We start from the raw sequence: 19391 nt of genomic DNA, 5'->3' as shown, positions 1-19391 counted from the left end.
GTGTTTGATACCCAAAATTTATATACTGTTTTTTATCCATACAACACATTTTTTTAGGTGAATTATGTGGCAATAGTTACTCGTGTTCTGGTCCATATGCGAGACAGACGTAAGTTGTTTTGCTTAGAATAAGTAATTGTGTGACTTACATTGCATCTAAATGTAAGAAAATTGATTTAGCATGTGAAAGGCTCACCTATCTTGATATCACTGTTGGGCATCTTTGCTGTGGGGGGGGGGGGGGGGGTTGGGGTTTTGGGTTTTGGGGTTTTTGCTATTTTTTTTGAAAGGTTTTTCGATTTTTTTTGCCAAAAAAATTAAATTTATAGGTTTTGGTGTGCATTTCGGTTTGCGGATTTTCCGTTTTCCCTAAGGTGGGAGGCAAGGGAGGGTACGGCTACTCGTAGGGTACTGCTAAGCACGGAACATTGCCAGAGTTTCTTCATCAACGCCACCCCGAAGTTGGTGACCAAGTCACAGGCCACACGTGACTAATTGAGTCACCATTCCAATAGAATCTCCAAACTTTCAGGTCTTAGTTCGTAAATGGAAATGTTAGATTACGGATTTTTGATGAAACTTTCCAGAGCTATAGCTTTTTGCGACTGCAAAATTGCAATCCTATAGAGGACTTTTGTGTGAATTTCCTTAATCTAACTAGGCTCCATTATCAGCTGCTGAGTTCGCAGAGACCACTCTCGAGGTCCTCGAGAGAGCAGCTGTTAATTTAAGCAGATACTAGAAGATACGAATGCCAAGTCCATGGCATTCATAAAACCTGTAATGAAATTAGTGTAGTTTATTCTGTATACTCCACTTGTCACCACTGTATCGGATCGATCAGGGTTTTAATAAATGGGATGTGAAAATGTATCGGTTTTGATCGAATTTTTTTTCGGTTTTGGGTGATTTTTTCTACGGTTTTGCGGTTTCTAATAGGCCTCAATGCCCCCCTCCTGTGTGGACCGTTATTCCTTCTGTTCAGTGCAACTCTATAAAAGGAGCTAAGACAATATTAGTTTTGCATGCTCAATGCAGACACTAGTTTAATGTAGCATTTTAATTTGGGTAAATAATCATAGATATTTTCCAGGTTTCTTTTTTGGTTTTTTATTTTTATCATTTCCTTTTCAATTGCTGGAATCCCAGTGGAAGCCAGAAACCATCTGCAAAGTGGAAGGTATCATATTCCTCAGTTTCAGGAGCCAGAAGGTCCGGCCAAGGATATCATCAGGACGTTCAAAACTGCTAAAGGTAGTGTGTTTGGGGCCTTAACCCTTTAACCTGTGAGAGTGACCAGCATCTAAATTCTCCCTACAATATCACTGCTGAATCACACATTAAGGTTATGAGAATAAAACAAATGGTCACCAGGGATGCAACCTTTTGATTGGCAGACAAATTCTCCTTTTCAGCACCTGAGGAAATGTGTAACGAACAGTGTGGAGAATATGCATACTGATGTCAGGGTGAAAAGGGTTTACGAAAAAAAAAAAGTAATCGTTCGAGTCGAAAGGGAGAAAAGACCTTCAAAGCTGGAAACCAAATACTAGTCCTCCAAAAGGTATATATGTTTTTATTTCAGAGAAAAGTTTATGCGCGTACAGATGCGTGCAAGGCCTTGCATACTTGGAATTTCAGAGGCGTGAATCAAACTTTAAGTAAAGCGAAAGAGAGGTTTACTCAAGGTTGTTGAGTTGGAGAAAAGACAAAGGTTCGGACGCAACTTAGGGCGCTCTTTATTTCGTGCTGTGCATTTTTGGATGAAAGAGTTGGCTGAAAAATTCTGTTTGAGAGGTCACGATTCCTGCGCCAACTGAATGTACGTCCGTCATTTATTCGCGTTGTTAGCTCAGCTTTGCTCCTTTTTAATCCGATGAGATAGAAGTTATGACTAGTTCGGAATCTCCATCAAGCGACATAACAGATTAGTTCAGATTGAATGGAAATGAAATAGAACTCTCATTTTTCAAGACGTTAGAATCACTGAAGTTTGAAGAATTCATGTATTCGACTGTAATAACTGAGCCTACAGTTGTATAGGACTCTTTTGATTAAGCTTAATGAAATTGTAAACCAATAGGATACCCGTGATTAAATACGCTTCGTGTTTGGAAAGTCCCAAGTTTTCCTTTAGCCCATTTTTGTTTCTCTTACAGGTTTCTTTGAATGTTTTGAATTTTCTTCCTATACTTTGCATGACAGGTGTTGTTTCATAAATTTACTCTTGAAATTTTGCGAAGGAAAATGGCGAAATTCAAGGACTCCCAGCTGCAGCAGTAGATTTCAGTACGGTTGCACTTGTCACGTTGGACACAATCACAAGGTCATTTCGGGAACACCGTAACCGGTCGGTAGTAGGGACCTTAAGCAAGTCACGACGGCGACGGCAACGAGGACATGGAAAACAAAAGTTTTAATTGGCAGAACAATAGCTCAGCGCTTGCGTTTTAAAAGTTTGTACATTTCTTAGCCGTCCTTTGCAAAACAACAACGTGAAATCACCACAATTTGCGTCGTCTGCGAAACGAAACCGCGACGGCAAATTATTTTAATTTCCATTCGGAACTCAACGCTTCTTTTATACGTTATGCTGAAGTTGAGGTGTGGCGCCGCATAAGACGGTAAACATGTGCAGCCATTTGTTTGTTTTAATCCGAAGTTAATGCGGGTGTCAACGTCATTGCGTGACCTAAAACGGTGATGCAGAGAAAACTGAAATAAACAAAATATTAATTTTTAATTACACGAAAGCCTCGCGTTAAAGATTGTAAATTTTGAATGAATGATTTACGACTTTAAGTTTGAAATTTTTTGCGTCTGTTCATTTGGCTTCAAATGGACTATATATTATTCAGCATGGTGCGGCACTTCAGTCGTAAGGCGTGCAGCGATTGGGCGAACACATATGTCGTCCACTCAAGTTAACAAAGAAAAAAGGAAAATAAAAGAAAGGATTATGGCGCTGGAATTATGCCTGTGTTTAATAGGCGGATTGATTAGCATTTAAAGGATAAGCTTCATGCGCCGATTGTGACAACATCGAGACACTGTGAGGAATTGAACGGGAACTTTACCATAGAAGTTGGTTTCAACAGCAAATTATTTTTCTAGCGACACTGAAATGTCTTCACTCGAGTTCCCGAGGTAAGTACGTGTGCTTATTTTATCTTTGCTTGAATTGATACTGTCATCTACCAGCAAAGTGATCTTGGTATTTTGCAAAACTACCACAGACACAAGCATTGGTGCATTTAGAATGAGCGTCCGAACAAACAATTAAAACGTAACCTCGTGCGTGAATTTTAAGACCAGCTTTGGAAATATGTGAAAGGCTCTTAGTTGGATCTGGAGATGATGAGTTTCTATTAGGCTAGAAGTCTTTTCATTTTCGATACAAAGCTTGATGTCTCGGGAAAAACGCCCCTGAAATTATTCCGTGCGATGATAGCTTTGTACGTCTGACTGATTCATTAGTGATCACTAATTTAGATGCGCTGTCCTTTGTCTTAATTTTAGATTGTTGTTGTGACTGACTACTGTCGCCTCAAATTATCACGAGAAAATCTCTCTGTTTGAGGCGCTTGGAACCGAAATTTGCTACCGTAACGCAGCTTAAAAGCTGCCAATTGATAATAAAAGACCCGCCTGACTTGCATTTTTCCCTCAACTTTTTCCATGGACCGGTTGGCAAATATGCATTGACAGTTCTCAAAGGAGCGTTTAAAATCAGTAAACTTATCGGATTTGTGAACCATCTAATAAACACTCAGAAGTTTTCGGCAATGTGTACAAACTCGTCCTTTACCTTGGATACGCCTGTCAAGTTTGTCAATTAAGGTAGTTTTAAACATACCATGTTCAAAATAAAGGCACTTTCACACTCTTTACAGCGGCTTCGAAAGCATTTTCACTAAATCCTCCTGATTAAATGTTGAAAAGCCCTTGAAAGGTTTTTTTAATTTAGACGCCGCTACAAACTTAATTTGGTTCGTTTTTTCAGGGCAGGGCTTAAACGTGTCTTTTTTTTTTATTTTTGCTCAACATCTCTCGAACTTTTTCTGGGGCAGTATTGTTATTTATAAAGAATATATTAATGTTTAATGTGACGATGTGCGTTTGTGCTTGAGTGCGTGTGATTTAGTTTACACGAATGCGTGACGTCACGCCACGGACCAGTCATTTATTATCGTCCGGAGGGGGGGAGGGGGGGGGTTGGAGGATTTTGGACGGATCATACGTTTTTCAGGGGGAACGGATTGAGATCAGTCGTCGCTAACAGAGTATTGGCTAGCCTAAAGAAAATTGACTGCCAATGAGGAGGGATCTTTAGAATGCTATGGAACCTTATGGGTATCAGACAAATTAAGAACTAGAAATAGTAATAAAAAAATTGTAAGCAAACAAAATTCTGATTTACCGATTCTTTACGGAGCGTTGAACAAGACATTGAACAAGATAATCTCATAATGGGTGAAAGTGAGATGCTTATCTGAATCAGGATTAGATATCTATGGTGTGTTGAGAAAAGCTGGGGGTTCTGCTGAAATTAACTCATAAAGGTTCAGTTTTTGACCACGCAGTGTGAGTAAGTAAGTTATTTGACCTTATTTGTTCACTGTAAACATTGTAAACACGGCAGTCGTGAAGGTTCAGAAAACGCTGTAATCTTTTTAACCGAGAAAGAAGAGCATTAGTTCGGCTTTTGCCTTTGAGAGGGGTCTTTGAGTTAGTACTTGTTGTTCGTGTCCGCGAATCGAACAACGGCCCATCAGTTTATTTATAACGTTCATGGTAAAACAAAGGGAAAAAAATGTTAGGATCGTTAAGATATTTATAAGCAAATACTTATGAATACACGAACTTGTTAATGTTAAGGCATGTTTGTTTAGAGTAGCTGACCCCTTCTTGAATCTTATGGTCCTAGTACCATGGCATAACATCACGTATAGTTTTTTATTATCCAACTGCACAAAGTAGAGTACAAATAACGCGCGAATAGAGTACAAATATCCTGCGATATTGCACGGTTATATGGAAAGTTGATTATTTTGTATTGTAAAAAAAAAACCTGTTTAACCAGTCGGCTGCGCGCGCTACGCTTCTCTAACCGCTTTCTTTTCCCGCCTAATGAGTAATGAGCAGAAAGACTTAATATAAAAAAAAGCAGTTGAATAATATATAACTTATTAGACATTTTGGTGTGTAGTATCGCTGAGTATTTTAACGTCTAGTAAGATATATAGTATATATATACATATATATACATTGTAGTGATCGATAAGGTTTCGATTGTTCGATTGTTGGGGTCAAGGTTATATGTGGTGACATAACTACTTACCATCTGATCTCCCTCTTCAAAAAAACAAAAACAAAAAAACGAAAACAAAAACAAAAAAAACTTGGAATACGCGAGGTTATCGAAATCCTCTGACACATTCAAGTTATCTAAGCCATTCTTGCTTGCTAAAAAGTAAAAGAAGATCTTCTGAAACAATTCGATCGGTATGAGCTCTGTCACTGCCTTACACTTTCGTGTTTGACTGATACGCGACGGGATGTCTGTAATCTCATTTTCGCGTACCATCGTTATCATTCATTTCTTCCTTTTAAAGGTTCAGTTTCGTTTTCGCTCAGGCAACTAAGTGTTTCTGCTGAACAGAAATTGAGGCATTTAAACTTTAATTTGTGTCTGAATGTTTATCTTTTTATCATGCAAATGCAATGTAAAATTTATTAATTCTTGCATAATAACTTCCGCTCACTCACGTGGAACGCGTCTCATCCACACAGCAAAACGCCAGAAGAGGGTAAAGAAATGGCAACGACTTTCGGAGGGTCAGACAACGGCTGCGGCCGCTGTTGCCAGTCATTTTGTGGGGTGATCAGGAGAAATCTGCTCGTCGTTTTGCTGGGCATCGGAGCTGCAATTGGCTTTTTGATTGGGGCGGTTATCAACCCGACCGTGCAAAATATCGAGAATCCAGAAACGAAGGCTACAACAACCATGCTGATCGGTTTCCCCGGGGAACTTCTCATGAATATGCTGCAAGTTATAATCCTTCCACTCATCGTGGCCAGTCTGATCACTGCTGTGTCACATCTCGATGCAAGAGCGACCGGTAAGATCGGGCGTCGTGCATTGCTGTTCTATCTGACCACAACGTTGTCCGCCGCCATCTTGGGCATGGTCCTTGTTTCCTCCATTAGGCCAGGGAAGACTGACAATCCAACTGGCGGTAAATCAGATCCGAATCCCTACACGACCAGAGACTCCTTTTTGGATTTAATCAGGTGCGTTAAATTGATTTAAAAACTCTTTTGAGATGTAGGAGTAAAGAAACTCACTGATTTTAATTTATGAATATATTATCGAACGCTCCCTAATTTTTCCCGCGCCAGGCCACGAGTTGACATGAAAATTGAAAAACATCGCACTCTCCCGGTCATTTTAGGCGGGAATGTAGTAAACATTTCGGTTGACCTTTCAATAAATTAACCATGTAGTTCTACTTTCTGAGCTGTAAGCGCATGAAAGAAGAATTGGACGCTCGTTTGTATATTGTTTCACTCACACGTGTGAAAACTCATTGATTATATTTTGTTCCGAAATTGAGATGTATCTTTAGTTTAAGGCTTAAAATGAGGCTGCGAAAAACCATTACTTTCCAAGGGCATTTGGAAGTGGAAAATAAATAGGATTTATTGCTGGAGGAAAATCGTGAATACAAAGTAAGGTTCAGAAACAAGAACCAGCCTCGATAGTAAAACGTTATGTCATGCATGCAGATCAAAACCTGATATTTCCACTTTCAATTTACTATTCATCGCTGTATTCGAGTTTTTTGTAACTCAGTTCACTTGAGTGAAATTTACACTCGTAATCTGGCAGACTGTGAACGGTTCAAAAACCTTCCTATGGCTCAATTCAAACATCACTTGATTAAAATCTTCGAGTACCACGTGAGTCAGCGGGGGTCAGGCGGCACAGAGTTGATAAACAAAGTCCCATTGAAGCACACTGTAGACAAAAACATAAAGCCCCTGCTATGAATCTTTTCGGATTTCATTCCCGAGTCCCCTCTGATCGTTCACAAACTACAATGAGAGGCAGTTTTTCTCAAATGTAAAGAGCTTTAATTCTCATTGTCTCCATTTCAACAAACATAGTTCTTGACTTCTTAATTTGTGGGTTTTCTTTGCATAGCTCTCCAGTTTTCCTTCTCTCATGACTAACCAATAACAGATTTGTATGCAGTTTTTCAGAGTAAATTCATGTTGAGACTACAGCCTGATTAAGTCCTGTCACCGAGTTTTTTTTTTTTTTTTTTTTTTTAGTGAAAATTGGCAATTGCCAACAGTCAGCAATTTAATAAATATTCTCACTTCAAAGGATAGATTGCAAAGCATTTTACTCAGTGAAAAGCAATGAAAAAATTCTAAACATGCAGTATCAAGATTTTGTTTTAAAGACTCATTGCTAGCAAGTTGAATTTCTTCTGCATGTGGTATAAAATCATAAACTGCTGCTTATAGGTCCCCCCCCCCCCCCACACCTATATTGCCCACCCACCCTGCAGGTTATAGGTCCATCTACCTGAAAACAAAGAAATATAACTGATTGTAAGCCCCCTTCCCCTAGTCCCTGATAATTTTCCTTGTTTTGAGAGTTAAGAACTCTGCTTTGACTTATTCAGCAAAATTTTAACAATAGTAATAAAGTATTTAATGAATTTGATTTATTTTGATTTTTTGAAGCCTAATTTAAAGCCATTAAATGCCAAATCCATTTGATCAGCACTTCCATGGCTTGTTTCAAAGCACTTTTCCTATTCTGGTTATAACCGCCTTGGATTTCAGCCCCTCAGTGTATTAGCCCTCCTGGGACCCCATATGAAGTTGAACAAGGCCAGGGCTTATAAGCAGCAGTTTATGGTAATACATGTATTGATAAACTGTAAGCTATTTTTGCATTTCATTATTATCAAATGTTTCCAGGAGCTGTTTTCCCAGTAACCTTGTTGAGGCAACATTTCGTCAGGTTGGTTTAATGTGTAGTAGATCAGTCAAACAGGGTTAACACTAACTGAGACAGTGCATGATCTGGAAATCTTCCTATCATTAAATATAACATCTTTGCCAAAGTTTCTGTTTTATCCAGTGGGGTTTTATCTGGAAACTCAATACTGTACTTCTACTGCCACTATATTGCTACTGTATTGTCTCTTTCATCAGTGGGGATATTGACTAATTTTGGAGGAGAGTATATGGGATGGAATAACTATGGTGTTCACCTTTAAAAGTTATTTATGTGCAGCTCTGTGTAGTTTTTCTTACATTACACTTTATCTCAAACATGAAGAAAACAATTGATACTTGAACTCAGACCAAAGCTTACTAAGTGAGTTACATCTGTAGACCCCCTGCTACTTGATTAACTAATTACAGTGCACAGCAGAGGAGTTGAACTTGAGACTACCAAGAATGAAAATCTAATGAATTGGCAGATTGGAGTATTTGAACCTGGGTCCTCACAATTTCAAATCCAGCTCCTTAAACTATTCAGCCTTGCTGCTTCTTGGACAAATTCAGATTGGCTGACACATTGGTAGTCATGCAACTCAAGATTTAAATGAAGGGCCAAGCACCTTTGTCCATCACAGATGTGCAACCAAAACCACTCATCAACAGAGCACACATGCAATGAGCAATTCATCCAAAACTACGTGTAACAATGCTTTACAAGTACATTTCAGTGTTGAATGACCTTGTAACAAGCAATTATCAGTCATACAACAGTCTCTGCTGTATAGTGAAATCACCTGAGTATACTTGTGGGTGCAGTAACACATGCGCTGGGAGGGTTTCTCTGAAACAGTTTTAAAAAGCAGCTTTACCATTGAACAAAAGAGGGGTGCTCACTTCCTAATTGGGCTTATAGGGGTATGTGTTGCCAAAAAGGGTATAGCTTTTGGGGTTTCAAGTCTGTACAAAGTGTTTACAATTTTATTATTAGATTTCCTCAACAAGAAATGCTTCTGGAAATTATGGATAACTTTAAAACAGGCATCAGTAATTTATATGAATATACTTCTTGTGACTGAATGAAGTTGCTATGCCAAAATCAACAACAAATTTTTAATTATAAAGGGAGGTGGAAGGAAAAGGATTTTGTTCTTGAACAAGAAAAGGCTTTTTAGGCCCAAATTGCACACCCCTACCCAAACTTTGTGTAATACCCCTTCCCCCCTACTTTGGGACACCTCAGTCAATACAGTATACACAACACAATGGGCATTAGGAGTTTGAATATTTTTTTGTGTATTATCTTCACATGTGACTCTCAGTGAAAATCTTCATGCAGTCAATTAATGTCTGATGTGCATTGGGGTTTTTTTGTTCCATCTTATCCTTTTATCAATGCGGATGTGTAAGTCACAGTAAGCACATATACATGGGCACTTGTATGAAGTTATTGTTGCTAATTAAGTTCTTTATTTTCATTATTTTCTTCAGAAAAAGACTTACTACAAAACAGATCTTGGCAAGTATGAATACCGCAATGTGACTGGTAACTCTCCAAAACTTGAAGAGAATGAGAAAATTTTCCAGACCATTGTGTTGAATGCAACACTGAACATAACCACTATATCCAAAGAGATATATCCACCCTCTAATACAATATTTGCCGGAGTTGCTACTAACCCCACAGGGGGCATGAACATTCTTGGTTTGGCTGTGTTCTCCATTGTGTTTGGTGTTGTACTTGGGAAGATGGGTGTGAGAGCCAAACCTTTGACTGCCTTCTTTTCCTCCCTTAATGATGCTGTTATGATCCTGGTGACACTTATCATGTGGTATGTTGAAATGAATGTTTGCATTTTGAGTTTAAACTCAGCTAGATGTACAATTTAAATTGGTTACAAGTTTGCTTTCCAGGAGAATACTTCCATGGGTCAAATGTCATTAATCTCCTTAATCTCCTCTACAGCTTGTGGCATTTGCTAGCAATGCTCAATTTGTATCAGGCAGGTGCACCTTTAACTTTACCCTTGTGGCAGCATTAGGGTTTGGGTTAGGGTTAGGGTTAGGGTTTCCTATTATTGTTTCCCATGTTTTGAAGTGTGGTTTGAATTAAACTGCTTGACATGAAAACTCACGTGACCCTTTGGCATCTTTCCTTGACAGCAGGTCTTTTGTTAATATCTTAATGAGTTCTTGAAATATTTTATTGGTTTAGAGTTAACGTTGAGTCAGGAGAGGGGTAGGTGTGCAGTTGCTCAGATACTAACAGTAATCTCATCTGATATAGGAAAAGAAGGCCGGTATACGTTTCACAGATATATCTCAACAGGAGATTACCCTCAATCGCTTCTGCCTTTTTTTTTTCGTAGGTATGCACCACTCGGTATTTGCAGTTTGATCGCTCAGCGAGTGGCCAGCATGGAGGATATTGGAGAAGAACTCAAGCGCTTAGCCTTGTTCATCGTAACAGTTATGGTCGGTCTTACCATCCATGCTTTCATCATTCTCCCGCTTATTTTCTTTGCGGTGCGAAGGACCAATCCTTTTATTTTCATGTACAAAATGAGAGATGCTTTTATGACCGCATTTGGCATCAGCTCGAGGTAAGTTGGAAATATGACTTACGAGGAGCAGTTGATGATAGTGGTCCGCAATGGGTGCATTCATTCAAGCGCACAGGCAATGAAATAATTGGTAGTGGCATCTATCATGCCTGGTTACGAATGCAATTTGTAGTCCCAACTTTCGATGTTAAAAGGTGTATAGTAAAAGCAGAACAACCTTTTCAATTGAGAATTGACACTACACATGCAAAGTTGATTTTGAGTCCCAAATAAATACATTTGTTTTTTTCTCAAAGGACCGCTGGCTCGACAGGCGCACGTTGATAACGATATCCAACTGACGAATGGCCATCAGTGTGAAAAATTATTTTGTTAAATACGTATAAATTAAATCTAAGGTTGGCATTGAATATTCATTGATTCGGTGGACTAGTGTTATCAACTTTATCTTTCACGCCCCATGTATCTACATTTTCTTGGTCTCATTTCTGCGGTAGAGTGCATTTTGCGTGAGTATCAGAACCAACGGCCAATGACAACAAAGGAAAATGTCACGTGGAGCCAACCAGAAAAATTGATTGATCATGTCGCGATTGGTTTTTTTCTCCACTGTTTCGTAGAAAAGGTGCGCCAGGTTTCTTTGAGACACATCATTGAGCGGAGCTAAATTAAGTCCCGTTATAAACTCCAAATTCCATCGTAAATAGCACCAGTATGAACCTTCACTGTTCATTCTTTTCCTTCAGTGCGGCAACTCTGCCTACCACCATACGCTGCCTTGAAGAAAACAACAAAGTGGACCCGCGCATAAGCAAGTTTGTTTTGCCGCTGGGTGCGACTGTGAATATGGACGGCGCAGCTCTGTATGAGGCTATTGCTGCCATCTTCATTGCTCAGCTGAACGACTATGATTTGTCAGGAGGCAAAATAGTCGCCATTTGGTAAGGGAAATTCCTGTTTTGCTTGAGTGAGCAATGTAAAGTTTTCCTGCAGACAGGTGGGCACATTGCGGCATGCGACAAAATCTTTTCCACCCTTATCTTTTACTTAGCCATTAAGATTGTTTAAAAAGGTGTATGGAACACAGGAGAGAACAATCCCCGTACTACTTTGTCTTACACCTCATGCTAGAAAGATAAGTTCCCCAACACGCCACCCTGCACTGTATATGTCAAGGCCGCTTAGAGTGTCAACTTATGCTAAAAATTCTGATTTTCATCTAGTCTTACAGCAACTGCGATCGCAATTGGTGCCGCTGGCATTCCTTCAGCGGGCTCAATTACCACCATCATTGTTTTGCAAGCTGTTGGACTGCCGCTGGATGACATCGGGCTCATTATGGCTGTTGATTGGTTCCTGTGAGTAACAATTCTTTACGTTTTTTTTTTTTTTGAAGGTTTTTCTTGCGTCCAGAATGCTTTTGCGAACCTACGTGTGGCTTGACGCGATAAAAAACAAATGCACAAGTTCTTCATTTGCCTGTAATAAATTAATAAGGAACGACTTAGAGCCAGTGTGTAATAGCCGAGGAAACATGGGCTGTTTCAAAGGCTTCTTGTTCGCGGGTTGCGGTTATGATTGACAACTGAATGAGGCAAAATTGAAAAGCTCAGAGTTCGTATGCTATTCAGTGAAATGGTTTGTAATTGAATAAAAAAAAAGATAAGACAAATAAGTATTGTGATTTAACAATGACGAAAGCTACGCTCTTTTTATTCCTCAGGGATCGATTCCGTACCACGGTTAATGTTTTGGGTGACTCTATCGGCGCTGGTGTAGTGGAACATCTGTCACGTGACGATCTGCTCAAGTATGATGTCAATGGCAAAGTGGGTGACCGCGTCCCTCTCAGTAACGGGGGGAAACCGGATGACCCTGATCAACTCTTGGTCACCTCCTCTTTGTAACTCAGTCTGTTGTTAGACGATATTAGTTCACTTGTAGCTTAGATACATTTAATCGCACGTTCTGTATGATGGTAAGTTAGGTCGGACGGGGAAGCTCCTATGCACTGTGCAGAACGCTTGTCATATATTAACCGTTTAACATAAAGAGCAAATAGTATGGCTTCACCGGGATGTTTTGGGTAAATATAGGCCTTTGATATTTCAAAATAAAATAATTTTAGCTTTGGCTTATGGCCAAGTATAAACATAGAACTACCTCATGTTAGCTTGAATATTTCACCAACATAGGAAATTTGTAGCTGATTGTAGTGAATTTTTTAAAATAATAATCTAAACAATACGAACTTAAGTAAAAACATTGGTACACCATTTTTCATTTTACACGTTGTTCCGTGACCCTGAGGGTAAACATTTTTCTTGAGGAATGCAATGATTTATCCAAAACCAAGATCATCATGTTGTCGATTTATATTCTAAGGTCCATTGGAAATGTTGAAATCGTTCAAATTGATCATATCTACATCTTCCCATTAAAGGGGCAGTAATCCAAAAATAACTTGTTTGAGATTGATAAGATTGTCCAACGAGGACGGCCTATATTGATTCGTCAGTCTCTTAGGTTCATCATTTCTCTTTTTTTAGGGGGTGCGCATGGTTCATTTGGTTCTTAATTCCCTCTTGTCGGGAAAGCTGAAACTCTTATAAGTTTATAGTGAAAGTATGGATCAATGTCCGTATCTGAGCACCTACACACCTACCCCTCCCCTAACCCAACATTACCCTGAACTTGTTATCAGCTGACTGTTGTTGGGTCAGGGGAGGGGTGGGGTGCTCAGTTGCTCAGATACGGACATTGATACGAAAGTATTTTCAACTTGCGAAAAGATCCATGTCCTTATGTTTATTCGTATATAGATCTCATATTCCTACAGTAAATTTTACGCAATGACGGTACGAAAGTTGCGTTTAGCTTAGAACTTATTTACATTAAGAGTTGAGTATGTTCATTAGAAGAGGCGTTAAATGGTACTTAGAGTATAAAGGGTTCCTTATCAATCGTTACGGCTTGATTGGTTGTCTTATACTTTTTGCTTTGTAGCGCTTTGTAGCGCTTTGTCAGGCTTTCAACGAAGTCAATAAAAGTAAAACAGCTCTGCTGTTAGGTAGTTTCAATTGCTGCCCGTGTCATGTAGCCGTACACAAGTCATTGTAGCCTGCGTGGTTAATATCAAGTTAAAAATTGGAATTTTAGGTAGTAAAACTACCAGATCACGGTCACCTCCTCACTTGCCTTGTATTCAGTTTGTTCTATCAACTTTACCTTTTCGTTCCGAACCTACTCCTATACTGGAGGTATGTAGTATATGCGCAAACAGTGGATAACATTGAAGGCTCGCTCTGATTGGCTACCCAACTCCGTCTACCATTTGCTATTCACCTCTGAGCAGCGCACGCTGGATTTGCGCCTAAACGTTTTGTAGTCGTCACAGGAATGAATGAGTTTAAATTCAATTTTTAGTGCTCTATTATCTTACTGTTTGATTATACATTAGAACAACTATTTACGTCAGTGTCGGTGGCTAGTAGTGGTTATTTACCTCGATACTTCGTGATTCGGTAAATATCCACCACTAGCCACCTCCAATTCGGTGAATATTGCTAAACTGCTACCAATAAGAGTAATCACAAATCACTGTTCATCATTAACCCCTGCGAATCTCTCCTGTCCTTGTCGTTTTCTTTATCTAACTTCAAGTCGTCACGTGAGAGGTGTGCCACGATCCCAGTACCCATTGCGTCCCCAAGGACGTTGACAGTTGTGATGCAGCGATCCCTGAAAGACGTAAATAATAATCGGTGTAGACAAGAAGATAATTACACTTAAGACTATCCCTGCGTATTGCTTCGCGCATCTTTAACTGTAAACACAAGTCAATAGGCCATCTTACGGTTGTATACTTAGTGGCCGTTGAGTTATAGTGAGGTTGAAGGTGACCTTGTTATGATAGAAACCAGTATTTAGTTAGCATGATAACAAACTAATTAACATTTGAAAAGCTGCAACGTTTCTATCATATCAAAGTCACCCTTAGCCTTAATCATCTTCAAAAGCTTGGCAAGCAGGCGCGCAACTGTAAGATGGAATATTGGCTCACCTCAGTATTAGTAGCGTAATGCACTTAGTACTCAATGTACTCCTCTCGCGCATTAAATACCAGTCCTTTGTGGGTAAACCCCCAACATTAATCCTTTCACACGCTACATCGGCATGTATATTCTCCATACTGCTCTCTATACATTTCCTAAGTTTCTGACAAGGAGAACTTATTTAATCGTTTAGAGCTGCTTTAGTTGGCGACCATTCTCTTTATTCTCATGACCTTTACATGTGATTCAGGTGTGATATTGTCCAGAGAAATTGGATGGAAGTCACTCCTTGGTAGTTATGGGCTCGCGATAAATCTCTTTAATTTAAATGAACACGTTATGAACACTCACAGCATCCATTCAATAGCCATGATAATGCCAAAGTCATGCAATGGAAGATTAACGGCCTGGAGAACAATAATAATCATGATTCCTGATCCTGGTATTCCTGCGGCGCCAATGGAAGCAGCAATAGCAATTAAGCTGCAAAAGAAAAATTTAAAAAAAAATGCTATTAGCAAAGTTCCGAGTGTTATTACTAGAGTATTTTCCATAAGTCAGAATTAATATTACTCAAATGATGTTAAGCAAAGGGTGATCAATAATCTGGAAAAAAATTTTGAGGAAGTCTGCATCTGCATCGCAATTTCTTGCATAAATTCATGAAATTTTCAACAAACTTACCAGTAAAGAGAAAATAAAAGAAAACAAACAAACAAGCAAACAACCAAAAAAAAAAATAGGACGATAGAGCAACAGTTAACCCTTTCACTTCCAGAGTGATTCACATGTAACTTCTCCCAACAATATCTACCTACTTACAACAAAACAGGTAATGAGAATACTCAAATGTATCAGGTAGAAGTTTTTATCTTGTTTTAACATCAAATTCTTGCTACTAATTTACTAGGAAATGTGCAGCAGCTAGAGGGGAGAATTAACATTCAGATCTTGGGAGTGAAAGGGTTAACCGGTTTATAATTTACCTATTAGGCACTCGTGTAAGTGGTACCCAACGAGTTATTCAATAGGAAGATAAGACAAAAGGAGCAAAAGTTCTGTCATCGTCTCTTACCAGACAACAACAACTCTTCCTGGGCTAAGGGAGATGTCGTTTAGTTGAGCAACAAAGATAGTTACCACCACTCGTGAGAGAGCCAGGCCATCCATGTTGAGAGTGGCACCAAGAGGCAACATGAAGCGACTTATGCGTGAATCGATGCCGTTGTTTTCTTCCACACAGCGGATAGTTGTCGGGAGAGTGGCTGCACTGAAAACAAAGCAGTGTGACCAATTGTTAGGAGGTGTGTTGTTTTAAGTTTAGAGATGGTTGGTGAAGTGTCAGTTGTTGATAACGCGGCAAGTGTTGTAACTACGCAAATGGTATATAGGGTCGGCAAGCATTCATGGATCAGTGTCAGTATCCTAGCAACTGAGCACCTACCCATCCCCTAACCCAACATCAGTCAACTGATAACAGGTTAGGGTTAATATTGGGTCAGGGGAGGGGAAGGTATGCAGTTGTTCAGATACTGATATTGATCCACATTCGTCATGGTGTTTTCCACTGTTGATCCTGTGGCTATTGTGCTGTAGCCCGGATCGAGAGGTCTGGGTTGAAACCCCAGCCGAGACACCGGGGTTTATTTACGTGTAGTTCGAAATCCAAGATGGCGGACGATTCACTAATTTGTACATAGACTTATTTGCATATTTCAAGATTTCCACATTTCCAGATTACCAAGGTATGATAGATGCAAGTACGCTAAAAAATCATTTGCATGTTTCCAGATTTCCAGACTACCGAGTTAAAATACGTGCGAGTAAGCTAATTACATAGATTTTTACTTTTCAAGGTTACTCTAGGGTAATTAATTTTATGAATAAAGGGGTAAGTTTCTAAAGAAACTGTGGTGCTGCGTCGGTGGGAGAGTATAGCAGGTAATTTAGTATTAACAACTGGGTTGAAAACGTAAATTAGCCACCGTAAAGGGTAAAAAAGCTGACGTTTCGAGCGTTAGCCCTTCGCTCTGACGAAGGGCTAACGCTCGAAACGTCAGCTTTTTTACCCTTTACGGTGGCTAATTTACGTTTTCAACCCAGTTGTTAACACTAAATTACCTGCTAATTAATTTTATGTGCGGCACACATTATTGTGATGACGTATTCTGTGCTCTTCTGCCCCAAGTAAAAGCCGCGTTAAGTCACCTACAGGTCTTCTTTATAAAGACTAAGAAGCAATACTAAAACAACACATATTGACCTACTGAGGTCTTAACTTGAACGAAAAACAGTAAGAGGTTATTTCCATTTCATTAGGATAGAAATCTCCTTTCAACGTTCCTGTAGACGAAAACAGTCACAAAGGTCCTTCGTACACACCTGGAAGCGATGCCGAATGCTGTCATCAAGGCATCTGTGAGACCTCTCATGAACACATAAGGATTCTTCCGAGTGAAAATGAAGAATACGAGTGGTAACACGATCAGGGAATGAATGAGCTGGCCACAAATGACTGTCAACATGTAAAATACTAATTTTTGCATTGTACCCAAGATATCCTTCATTCCACCAACACGAGCTGCCACCAGGCTACACACGCCAATTGGAGCCAGCCTTTGATGCAAAGAAACGAAGAAGAAAAAATCTAATTCTCTCTCAAATATGTACAAAAATCTATCATCAGCCATGCGTTTTAACACACAAGTAGATCAGCCAGCTACTTGACCGGTCAAGTAAGCACTGTTACAGAACAGAACATATTTTCTTGTGTTGCATTTCCCTGGATCGAGCCCCCCGCGGCTCACGTTCTTAGCCCTCGATTATCGAGATAATGTTTTCTACGCCCCTAGGAGGAGTCCAAAAATGGAAATTTGGAGCAAACCAGCTTGTCTAACATGAAATAAAACGCATACCAAGGAGTAATCTGATTTGTATTATAACACTCCACGAGCCACGCCCTTGAGCACAGTTCTTTGAAACTCACCACATTTCAAAGAAAACAATCATCATTATAGCCTCGTTTAATGCCGAGAAGAATTCAACCAGCGGTCTTCCTTTGTCACGCAACCTCGCAAGGACAACACCAAACACTATGGAAAACACGATCAGACCAATGATGTTCATTCCTCCCGTGGTAGTCACTCCTGCAGGTACAGTGCTCGAACCTGCTTGGATCTCTTTTCTTATGGTGGTAATGTTTACGGTACCATTGTAATGGACGCCGATAATTTCCTCGCCAGTCTCGAGGTGAATATAATCGCTTGTGACATTGTAAGTCTTCGATCTTGCGGATACTGTAATGTAGTTTGTTTTTTTCTATTTACAAGGAAAAAGGACAATGAATGTCTCCTGATAATTGCACTGGAGAAGATTTATCCTCAGGCGACGAGTAATAGCTGGTTCCCAAATCCGGAAGGTCATAAAAATATCGAGCGTGAGACGATCGAACTAAGAGACTGGATTCCAATACAGGTCCTGCCCTAGTTTGACAGTTTTTGTCTCGAGGTGTCTCGCCTCCCTGGTGTGTGTGTGTGTCACGTGTACGTACCTCGCGTGTTGGATGTTTTCGTGGAGAAGATGGGAAGAGCACATAAGCAAATTTCGGGACACAGGATAAGTTATTTTAAGGTCTTCCCCAGATCTTCGAAAATACTAAGGGAACACAGTATATCATCACGAAATGAAGGCTTATGTGGGATACTAAACGCGAGGGCGATTTAAAGGGAAAAATCGCTTTACCCACCTTGCTTGTGGCTGCTTGGACTAAGTTACTGGGGAAACAGTTCCTAGAAATCAATCATAATCAGAACTAAGAGGTTTCTTTTTGAATTAGTTTTCCTCCATTAATTTAAAGAAAAAAATATTACACTCCAAATTGGTTCTCATATCACGCAATAGCCGGCAGGACATGAGCAACAAAAGAATTTCAAATCGCGTGACTCTCCGCAGAGAATTTTACCTCAGGAGAGGTCAGTCTCGCACGATTGTCTCTGTAACTACTTTAAAATGCGTGGTATGCAAACTAAACAAATCTTATGCATAGAACTATGTGTATGATACGATTAAGATGAGCAAAAGAATCAATTGTTGGATAATAAACTCTCTATATTACGCAATGAATACCCTACCTTATCATATCAAGAAGCGAATCCAAATTCCTGTACTTCACCGCCTTTACATCTTTTTGCTCGCTGGGTTTGTCGCTTAAACCTGGGCGGATCGCCATCACGAGGGTCAACCCCAAAAGAGCGGCCAATATCAGTGTTCCTAAGTAATATATGAGAGCACGTCGACCAATTCTTCCCGCCACGTCAGGATTCAGAGTCGATACGGCTGTTATCACACTGGCAACGATCAGAGGTAGAATAATCATCTTCAACATGCTCATGAACAGTTCCCCTGGAAATCCAATGAGCATTGTAACAGTGGCTTTCTTCTCTGGGTCGATGATGCGATTCACGGGGCTATTGATTATTGCTCCGATTGAAAAGCCAATGATTGCTCCAACCACCAGTAAGACAAGAAGAAGATTCCGCTTCAGGTTTGAAAGGAATCCCGGACAGCGTCGCCCATTGCAAATACTGAAAAGCGACCTACACGCCATTTCACGCGAATATTCTGCAAGACGTCGCTAAAGATAAGCCCGATTGGTCATGCATCGAACCGTGACATACATATCATGAGGGGCAACCGTCTCGTTTGCATCGCTGAGCTGACATGCATGTAACGAATCACGATCGCTCAA

General features: G+C 39.8%; 2 protein-coding genes across 3 annotated transcripts; one reads left to right on the top strand and one right to left on the bottom strand.

Moving 5' to 3' along the window:
• The first annotated feature begins 2988 nt into the window (after window positions 1–2988).
• LOC131776311 (excitatory amino acid transporter 1-like) lies at window positions 2989–13669 on the top strand. 2 transcript variants are annotated; one of them, XM_059092474.2, is made up of 8 exons: window positions 2989–3147; window positions 5794–6294; window positions 7999–8041; window positions 9517–9857; window positions 10395–10628; window positions 11336–11530; window positions 11813–11947; window positions 12313–13669. In XM_059092474.2, the coding sequence occupies exons 1-8, from the start codon at window positions 3125–3127 to the stop codon at window positions 12494–12496; spliced, it is 1656 nt and encodes a 551-aa protein (XP_058948457.2). In that variant the 5' UTR covers window positions 2989–3124; the 3' UTR covers window positions 12497–13669. The 2 variants fall into 2 exon arrangements, with proteins under 2 accessions (XP_058948457.2, XP_058948458.2); XM_059092475.2 differs by lacking the exon at window positions 2989–3147 and adding an exon at window positions 4455–4592.
• LOC131776312 (excitatory amino acid transporter 1) lies at window positions 13597–19310 on the bottom strand. The gene is made up of 7 exons (XM_059092476.2): window positions 18775–19310; window positions 18390–18432; window positions 17631–17962; window positions 17027–17260; window positions 15720–15914; window positions 14996–15127; window positions 13597–14330 (listed from the first exon to the last, which is right to left on the bottom strand). Exons 1-7 carry the CDS (start codon window positions 19248–19250, stop codon window positions 14180–14182), a joined length of 1563 nt encoding a protein of 520 aa, XP_058948459.2. The 5' UTR covers window positions 19251–19310; the 3' UTR covers window positions 13597–14179.
• Window positions 19311–19391: the final 81 nt, after the last annotated feature.

The sequence above is a fragment of the Pocillopora verrucosa genome, chromosome 6 (genome assembly GCF_036669915.1).
Source record: "Pocillopora verrucosa isolate sample1 chromosome 6, ASM3666991v2, whole genome shotgun sequence".
Classification (NCBI taxonomy): Eukaryota; Metazoa; Cnidaria; class Anthozoa; order Scleractinia; family Pocilloporidae; genus Pocillopora; species Pocillopora verrucosa.
This window is presented reverse-complemented; position numbering and strand designations above follow the sequence as displayed.